This window comes from Lolium perenne, chromosome 7, assembly GCF_019359855.2.
Source record: "Lolium perenne isolate Kyuss_39 chromosome 7, Kyuss_2.0, whole genome shotgun sequence".
In the NCBI taxonomy this organism is placed as follows: Eukaryota; Viridiplantae; Streptophyta; class Magnoliopsida; order Poales; family Poaceae; genus Lolium; species Lolium perenne.
This window is the reverse complement of record NC_067250.2, coordinates 23,448,869-23,458,471: the sequence shown is the minus strand read 5'-3', so window position 1 is coordinate 23,458,471 and position 9,603 is coordinate 23,448,869. Positions and strand designations below refer to the sequence as shown.

Genomic DNA, 9,603 nt, shown 5'->3' with positions numbered 1-9,603 from the left:
TTTTACATTTTACTAGTTGATATTGGTTGTCACGGACTCACGGTTCACTAGTTTCGTTTTGCTGTTCTTTTTTTGTTTTGTTTTCAGATCATTGCTGGATCATTACAGTATGGAAAGTTCTCTTTGACCATCTAAACGGTAGTGTACAAAATCTCTGCATCTCTTGTTTCTAACACCAAATGTACTTTGATCAGCTGGTGCGCAGGGGTAGTCAGGTGGAGGAGTTCGCTGGTTCGATGCCCGGTTTCTGCATATTTGCTTTGCACGCGGAAATGGGCCGGTAGGGCGGGAGCGGGACAGACAAATGGAAATGCCGCCGCGCGAGCCGGGGGGACAAATACGGTAAGTCTGTGTCGGAAATCGACCGCAAGCTAGGGTCGCCCCTCTGAAGGATCTCATTTCTTTCTGAAAAACGGTGGAGTTTTCTCTGAAAACATAACACAAAAGAAGGCCTAGTCTCCTACACGCGAATTTGCAAACATGAGGATACTATCTTGTAACCATCCCTAATACCAAACTTAGGTATACATCATTTCCTGATAAACAAAAAAACACTGCCGCACAAGGGTAGCTTATGGACAAAGACCGAAGCTCAAACAAGTTCTCATATACTGTATGTTTATTGTTCTTCACAAGAACAGTAAGTACACGCTATAGCTGCAGGAACGCAATGACTCGCTGGATCTCAAGAAACCAGGGGCCTGTCCATCAGCCCTTGTTCACTGCGCAGGCATCCTTGGGGAACCTGATCGGCCTCGTCGTCTGGGCACGAACGGTGATGTTGCATGTTACTTGCAACTTGTGTGTCACCCGCACGAGCTGGCCGATGATGTAGCCCCGTGAGATCAGCTTGAAGTCCACGGTCAATGGCACCAACCCATCATCGTCTAGCCCGCCTCCTGCGCCGTAGAGGGGGACCTTCTGTCCGTGAATGACCGCCGACACTTTGCGGCGACTATTCTTCGGCTGGTAGTACTCGCGAACCTGCATTCATAGGAGAGATCAGCTTCGTCAATTTACATGGAATTCTGGATGAACCAATAATGGTACACATGTATCTTGTTGTTGAAACAATAGCATAGATTCAGGTGACATCTTGCTGGACCATTGTTCATTGTCTTACTCCCCCAACATTTGCAGCTTTCCTAATATTCTTCTGTTCTTACACTGAATGTCCATCAGCATCAACATATTTTTTCCTCTTTTTTTTGACTGAAAGTTACTCAGCTGTCCTAGTTTAAATAGGACCTTCGATCCATCGCTTTGAGAAGGGAAAGCAGAATCCAGTGTATCGGAAAATGTTTCAAGGATTCAGTCCATTGTTTACAGTTAGCAGATTCACCCTTCACTCGAGAAGTGAAATGCAGAGCGTGAGAGAACAATCGGTTATTCACTCTGTATTTCATGTTGTTTACATTCATGGTAAAAAGCGAAGTACTACTCCCTAAAGGTTGTTACGAAGAGGCATGGACAATACCTAAAGGTTGTTACAAGAAGAAAAAAATAAGGCCAGGGATGCTGATAGGCATACCTGTCCAACCCCGATAGCGATCTGTGAATAGAGCAGACGAACAGGGCCCGAAGTGACATGTATTCCAAACATTGAAGCAGGGTTGGACACAACCATGTTGAGAGAGCAGTTCACTGTGACCATTTTGGTTGGAACCCCACTGTGGTCTGTACCCTCGCCAGCATAGAAGTTATCGATGGCCATGTTCTGTTCAAAACAGAGATAAGGAGCTCCTGGTTAGAACAAATTTCACAGAACCGACAGATTCAATCCACAGAAACTTGCGTAAATATGAAGTTCACCGCATGTAAGCACTGTACATAATTAACAATTATAAATTTATTTCTATGAGCAGGGTGAGCAACGGTTTGGAAATGTAACCCAGAGTCCGAGACAGTCGACATTCTGACTGCAGTGGCAACCCACAACATCTCTGTCCGAAACAGAACAAAAAGAAATCATTTGGTATGCCTTGTGGTCATTGTTTTATGTATCCTTACAATTATTTATTACTAGCTAGTAGTATGACCCAGGCTTTATTTATTTATTTATTCGAGAGAGAGAAAACGTCCAATGAAGTGACTTCAGCTGATTTGGCTATTCTTCAGTTTGCGGTCCTCTGCTTAAGCCTAGAAGAATTCCATTTCTAACTGTAGCAAACAAATACCATCGGAATGAAGAAGCGCAAATTTCAGAGAAAGCAAGCCCAAATGAATCTAGCACCAACTTTGTGCGCCCAATTTCCTGAAATCGCAAACTACATTCATTCCTCTTGTCCAGAGTAGAGACACAAGTGAAATTTGAGCAATTAACACCTTCCCATTCATAGCATGTGTTGGATGTGTGTAAATTTGAGTAAATTAAGCTGGATGCCTGAATAAATGGATGTACAATAGTAGAACACATGGCCGGAGTATATACCTTGACGACGATCCCTGGCACGTATGGTCGTGCGGCGCCCCAGACGATGAGGCAGATGACGGTGAAGAGCAGGACTAAGCTGAGGAACCCGAGCAGGATCTGGCAGCGGCGGGTGAGGCCGCTGTCGCCGCCGGAGAGGCCCTCGTAAGAGCCCTCCTCCTCGATGACGCTGCACTCGGGCCATCCCTTGGCGTTCACCGCCTTGAGGTCGCCGGCCTTGCCGCCGGCGCGGACGACGCCGGAGAAGCGGCTGACGGAGGAGGCCCTGGAGTGGCGGCCGAAGGAGGGGTGCGAGGGGGACTCGTTGGGGCTGTTGAACACGGGCGTGGCCTGCATCGACGAGGACTTGTAGCCGCCGCCGCCGCCGCCGTCGTGCGCCGAGTCCCGCGACGGGCTCTGCACGTAGTAGTGGATGGTGGGCGGCCGCTTGGGCGACCGCGGCGGCGACGACGCCGCCAGGCTCGTCACGTCCGACTCCGACTTGGTGTGCATCATCTCCACCTCCTCAATCTCCCCCTGGAGCAAGAACGCCCACGGTCAGCTGCGGCAAGATAAGCAAAGAAACGCAGCGGTTTCGCCGGAGGGCTTCGGATTCAATCCGGCGCGGATGGAGACCTCCCGCCGCCGCGATCTACCGCACGCACGTACCTGCGGAGGCGCGGCAGCAGGAGCAGGCGAGTGACGGTGGTAGTGCGGTGAGAGCCGGGGGTGGGGGTGGAGTGGAGGGAGCAGTAGCAGGAGAGCACTAAAAGGAAGAAAGGGGGGGCGGTAACGCGCCGGAAAGTGCCGGGCCAACCTCCGCCCGCGGGATCCTCTGCGGCGCACGGTGAGGTGAGGTGGCGTGGCGTGGCGGCGAGAGGCGGTGTGCGGTGGCGCGTGCGGGATCCAGTTGGCGGCGGCGGTGGTGGTGGTGGCAGGATTTACCGGCGCCGTGCGGGGAATGGTTTACTGGTGTGTCGGCAGCGGTGGCGAGCAGAATGTTCCATTTCGTGTTAACCACCTCGTGCACCTATCCCGTGGTGTTTGGATTTGAGCTACTCCTCACTCTATCTCTGTACGCTAGGAGGACACCCCGCGGCGGGAGTCTTCTAAAAAATTATATTCTCTAAATAAAATAAAATAATACATATGAATTATCCGTAGAAGTATGCAATATTTAATTGGCCAAAATAGCTGAGATGCTAAATTTAATTCATATTATTTTTTTATATTTGACGGCTATATATTAGTTATGTAGATATTTTAATCAAAAAATGGTGACATAGAATACATCAATAATGAATGTTAGTGGGGATGACATGAATATTTTCAGGTTTGAGTTTAGCCATCAGTTTAATCAACGAAACACGAGTTATACTACTAAGAAGTGAATTTGTATTTGAGTATAGATAATTCAATGGTAGAATTCTTACAAAAAGTGGCATGTAATATGGGTTAAATTAACTGATGGTCAAAATCTAGATATGCAAAGCAAGAATATCACATGCATTGGGAAAGAGAAAGGTAAGTCCTAATTCTTCTAACATCTACTCGCAATCTTTGTTTAACTCTTCATCGATGTCCTATTTTGCTCTAAATGTTTTAACCTGCGGTTGTGGCGCTCTGGCCACTGCCACATCGGCACTGGGGCCTATGAGGACTTCTGGCAGCGATGGGCTTTGCGCGTCCTTATTGTTGTTGTTGGTGGCGGTGGTATTGGCGTCGGCATCATGCTTAGGCGAGCCCGGCGGCGACGGCGCCACCGCCACGCTCATCGCGTTGGAGTCCGACTTGGTGTGCGCCATCTCTTCTCCCATCAACCTCCAAATCCTACACCAAAGAACACGAAAAAACGGATCCGTATGAAGGTTTAGGATCCAATTCGGGCGTCGCCAATCTACCAACGATCGCAAGAACACACATACCTACGAAGAGAGAAGCAGATCCACAGAAGCAGCAATAGCAGCAGCAGCAACAACAACAACCGAAGCAGGGGAGCGACGGGGGTAGCAAGCGGGGTGGCGTAGAGGTGGGATGGGGTGGGGTGAAATGAGGAGTAGTTGGCACAAGCAATAAAAGAAAGAGGAGAGGTAATGTGCCGTAAAGGGCAGCGCCAACCTCCGCGTGCGAGATGCTTTGCGTCACGTCGTGGCGTGGCGTGGCTGGGAGTTGCAGTGTGTGGTGGATCACGCGAGAGTAGCTAATGGGATCCAGCTGGTGGTAGGAATTCATGGCGCCGTGGGAGGATGGTTTATTGTACCGTCAGCAACATCGAGGAAAATGTTCCATTTCGAGGCACGTATCTTGGATTTTTCGTCGTTAGACTAGACTAGATAGCTCCTCCTATCTCGTCATGCCCACTTTAATATCCACATCATTCACTCTATCTTTTTAATGGCGTTTAGCTTGAGATTAGCAACGCGATACGTGAGCGAAGTGACGCTACACTACTGTACACATAAACTTCTTTGAACTACCCGTGTGTACCGTCAAGATGGCGACTCATGCTACGCGTCGAGAACCCATCACGCTTCCTGCTCCATGAGCACTTCTCATGGATTCTAATGGTGTATCGTGTTCGACCTGCAATTGTTTGGCAGTTTCAGGGTTCGAGTCTATGCTTTGGTATCCTCTCCACTTTCCACATCATTTTGCCTATCACTCTGACGAACTTTGGCTCAAGATTAGCAACACAAAGCGTGAACGCAGTGGCGCTTACACTATTAGTGTACAACCAATGCATACATAAATTTATTGTTAGTGTAGTGTCAAGATGGCCGCTCTTGCTTCTTGTCGAGAAACTATCACGCTTCCCGCTTTAAGAGCACTTCTCAGGAATTCTAACGGTTTATCGGTTTATCGGTGTTCGACCCCACAATTCTTAGGCAATTCTAGCATTCGAGTATCTATCCTCGTCATATCCACTTCATTTTCCACCTCATTATGGCTATCTTTCTAATGGCATTTGGCTCAAGATTAGCAACACAAAACATGCATGCAATGGCGTTTATAGTGTTGGTGTACACCCAATGCACATACAAACTTGTTTTCGATTACTACAAGTGTAGAGTAAAGATGATGGTTCTTGCTTCACGTCTATGTGTCCAGCAGAGGGAATCTATGAATCATGTGCTCAATTAACAATTGGATTCGTGAAGCCGAAGTTTATACAATGTTCGACAGGAATTAAATGAACTTGTATCTAACTTATTGAGTAGTAAAAGATTGTGTTTCATAATAAAAAAAGAGGGTAATATCATGGCATAGTATGTTTTGCCTCGAAATAAACAAGAGGAGAGCTTGGGAGTAAACAGTTTACCCACTTCTTAACCCTAAACACTTCTAAGCATGGATGTGATGTTGTTGACATAATACATACATTTAAAACATGTTCTTAGTTGCCCCGCTCTCAAATTCATCATTGTCAACCACTCTCAGATGCACCCCTTGTTCACTACACTGCTCTCAACTACATCAATATCAGTTGCACCCGTGCAACTGCATATCCTTTGTTACTGCTAACATTCACATTATCAAATGTGCATAGGGATTCAACCCAAAACAAGAATAGGAGAGAGACTTGAAAATTCAGTGTACGAACATCGTTGTTGATCGTGCAAATGGCACGCTCAGCCTTGTTGTGTATGGAGATGTGTAGGGACATGAGAAATGGAAAATAATGCCATGTTTACTACAAAAGATGCCAAGTTTGGTGTTACAAAATTCTCATCCACGGTCATGATTGATTGGATTGGGTGAGTAGTTGGAGTTGTGTAGAGACATAGGCATGAAAGGCAACAAAAGTAGAGTGAGCATCATATTTTTCCGAAGGGGAAAGCTCCAAAAAAGTATGTGAAATCATCCAAGATAACTAAGGTGTAGCGATAGCCAGATGTGTTGGGTACAGGAGAGGTCCAAATATCACAATGGATACGTTTCAACTCCAGACGGGCAAATAGTATAAGGTTGAGAAGTAAAAATGGAAATCTAATATGTTTTCCTAATTGGCAAGGATGACATAAAGTGGAGCTAGCTTTATTGTGGTGGTGGTGGGGGGATATGTTCAAGTTTATGAAGGTGTGACATGGTGTGGGCGGCGGGATGACCGAGATGGCGATGCCTAATGTCAGCGGATGAGGTACTGGCGTGGCCTTCATGGTTGGGATGATGAAGTGGATATAGTTAATCAGAGCTATGCATCGAAGAATCATGCTTCTGGTGAGAAAGTTCAAATGCAATGGAACAAAAAATTTCAGCGGTGAATTGTGTCGAACAGAAACAAGATATTTGATAATTTGTGGAACTATGAGAGTGCTACATAATTGAAGAGGAATAGAGGTACTAGTGAGAGCATAGAAACCGAAGTGTGTAATGGGAAGAATTGAATACAGTCACCACCAATGACTGACTGGGTAGAATTAGAGGGAATACGAGAATCAAAGCTAACATTATCAGATGCCATGTGAGAGGATGATCTGGACACTAGTAGGAAAAGCCTCATCAGTGGCGCACCAAAAATGGATTCTGTGGCGCATGGGAGGTGCGCCACAGAAACGTCGCCACAAAAATAAGGTTTCTGTGGCGCACCTGCCCATGCGCCACAGAATTAAGGTTTCTGTGGCGCACTTGTTCTTAGGTGCACCACAGAAAAGCGTGCGCCACAGAATTAGTTTTTAGTGCGCCACAGAATTTGCTTGTATTATACACGATTTTGTGCTGCCTGCTATACACATGCAGTTTATAGACAGCAATACAGATACACGGGTTATATACAACAACATTCAGATATAATATAAATATCATGTACATTGCACAGATATAACATAAACATCATCATCACATTACTTAGAGCCCGATCGAGATACATGTATAGTGGCAAGTGTCAAATGTTTTGCATACAACTCTTAATTCATACAAAATTCACAATTTCGAGATACAAAGTAGTCTTCATCCGGTTCCTCCTTTGCTCCGTCATCTCTACCCACCAGGCTCGCTTGCATCGGGGTCCTTCATCCAGTTCCTACTATGATGAAAATGGAAGAAAGTGAGACCAACAAATCCGATGCACAAGAGAAATGGAATAAATGCCTCATACATTGTTGGTCAACACAAATATTAACATTCAGGGACGGTGTAAGTGAGACCAAGTCCGATGCACAAGAGATTGATATTTGTGCTATCTTACCAGGCTCACTTACGCCGCCCCCGAGTGTACGGTGACCAAACATTTTAATCATCGGCATTTTGAAAATCTCAAAGCAAATGGAATGACAAAATGGAATAAGTGCCTCATACATTGTTGGTCAACACAAATATTAACATTCAGGGATGGCGTAAGTGAGACCAAGTCCGATGCACAAGAGATTGATATTTGTGCTATCTTACCAGGCTCACTTACGCCACCCCCAAGTGTACGGTGACCAAACATTTTAATCATCGGCATTTTGAAAATCTCAAAGCAAATGGAATGACAAAATGGAATAAGTGCCTCATACATTGTTGGTCAACACAAATATTAACATTTAGGGATGGTGTAAGCGAGGCCAGGTAGGATGCACAAGAGATTGATATTTGTGCTATCTTACCAGGCTCACTTACGCCACCCCCGAGTGTACGGTGACCAAACATTTTAATCATCGGCATTTTGAAAATCTCAAAGCAAATGGAATGACAAAATATAATATGTGCCTCATACATTGTTGGTCAACACAAATACTATGGTCAGAAACCATAGTTGCAGTATACACCGCCGTATACTTTGCAGAAGGGCCCCCTTTCCCCGGTCGGCGTTCCGTCAACGGGTGCTTGACGACACAACAACGCCGATCTACATCTCCGGCGCAGAACCACGCCAGTCCATCGCTGTCCAGTGAACGAGTCCTTGATGCAAAGACCGTACCGGCCTGCCCAGCATTATGCCGGGCCGTGTTGCCGCGCTTCAAGCCGTGTGTCCCGCGCCCTGCACTGTTCGCCTTCTTGCCCGGTGAACCAATAGGCTGATCGTTGGAATAAGGAAACTGATGACAGCCGGTCGCAAGATTAAATTGCGATCGGCCGTCATCGGCTTCCTTATTCCAACGATTAGTCTATTCGTTCACCGGGCAAAAAGGCGAAGAGTGCAGGGCGCGTGATCGACACGGCCTGAAGCGCGACAACAGGGGTCGGCATGATGCTAGGGAGGCTGGCACCGTCTTGGCATTAAGGACTCGTTCACGAACTGGAACGGCGAGAGAAAAAGTGGTGCTGCGCGCCGAGAGGCATGTCGGCGTTGTTGTCTCGTCAAGGACTCGTTCACGGAACGACGGCCAGGGAAAGGGGGGCTCGTCTACAAAGTATATTGCGGCGTATAGGTGACCAAACATTCTAATCATCGGCACTAAAATGGAAGAAAGAGCCAAGTGGTATCTCAACTAGATATCATATGCCTCATACTTTGTTGGTCGAAACAAATATTAACATCCAGGGATGGAGTAAGTGAGGCCAGGTAGGATGCACAAGTTGATATTTGTGCCATCACACCAAGCCTCACTTGCTCCACCCCCGAGTGTACGAGTGATCGACCAACCATCTAATCATCGGCAAGTACAAAAACACCAACAAACCAGCAACCATGGTGACATAAGTCAAGATGCTCAAACACACATAGCATGCATGGAGCAGATGCTCCAAAGGGATTATTCATCACTTGGTATATAGACCAAGTGATGCAGGCAAAATAGAGCCCAATCAAGAACCAGTAAATCCAGTAAGTGATAGATATGCCTAAACAAGCAACAACACATAGCATATCCCAGCTAACCAGATGAGACAACTCTTGGTAGCCAACTGAATCACCTAGCACCACCTAGCCTTTTAAAACCATCAGAAACAGTCCTTTTTCTTCAAAGGATACCATAGTGGCATTCATTTACATGATCCCCTACTGTGGATATCTCTATTTTCATCAAAGCCAACAAGAAATAGAAATTTATCATTACTCAGTTGAGTTCAAAACAAAGATGGGGTACCATAAGGGATTATTCATCACTTGGTAGTAACCAAGTGATGCTGGCAAGAGAGAGGCCAAGCCTGAGCTAGTCAATCCAGTAGAGATGGATATGCATAAGTAAGCAAGAACACATAGCCTATCCAAGTTAACCAGATAAAACCAACCTTGACAGCCAACTTAATAACCTAGCATCACCTAGTCTTTT

General features: G+C 46.2%; 1 protein-coding gene across 2 annotated transcripts; it reads right to left on the bottom strand.

Moving 5' to 3' along the window:
* Positions 1 to 471: 471 nt before the first annotated feature.
* LOC127318100 (uncharacterized) lies at positions 472 to 3,440 on the bottom strand. Of its 2 annotated transcripts, XM_051348731.2 has the most exons (4): positions 3,080 to 3,440; positions 2,432 to 2,947; positions 1,532 to 1,717; positions 472 to 984 (listed from the first exon to the last, which is right to left on the bottom strand). In XM_051348731.2, exons 2-4 carry the CDS (start codon positions 2,924 to 2,926, stop codon positions 709 to 711), a joined length of 957 nt encoding a protein of 318 aa, XP_051204691.1. In that variant the 5' UTR covers positions 2,927 to 2,947; positions 3,080 to 3,440; the 3' UTR covers positions 472 to 708. The 2 variants fall into 2 exon arrangements, with proteins under 2 accessions (XP_051204691.1, XP_051204690.1); XM_051348730.2 differs by lacking the exon at positions 3,080 to 3,440 and having other exon boundaries at positions 2,432 to 3,067.
* Between the last annotated feature and the right edge of the window lie 6,163 nt (positions 3,441 to 9,603).

Coding starts and splice junctions, on each gene's coding strand:
- LOC127318100 (XM_051348731.2), bottom strand. CDS start 2,926: ATGATGCACACCAAGTCGGAGTCGGACGTGACGAGCCTGGCGGCGTCG. Junction 1,718..2,431: donor TGCCAGGGATCGTCGTCAAG/GTATATACTCCG, acceptor TGTTTTGAACAG/AACATGGCCATCGATAACTT. Junction 985..1,531: donor TCGCTATCGGGGTTGGACAG/GTATGCCTATCA, acceptor CTATGAATGCAG/GTTCGCGAGTACTACCAGCC.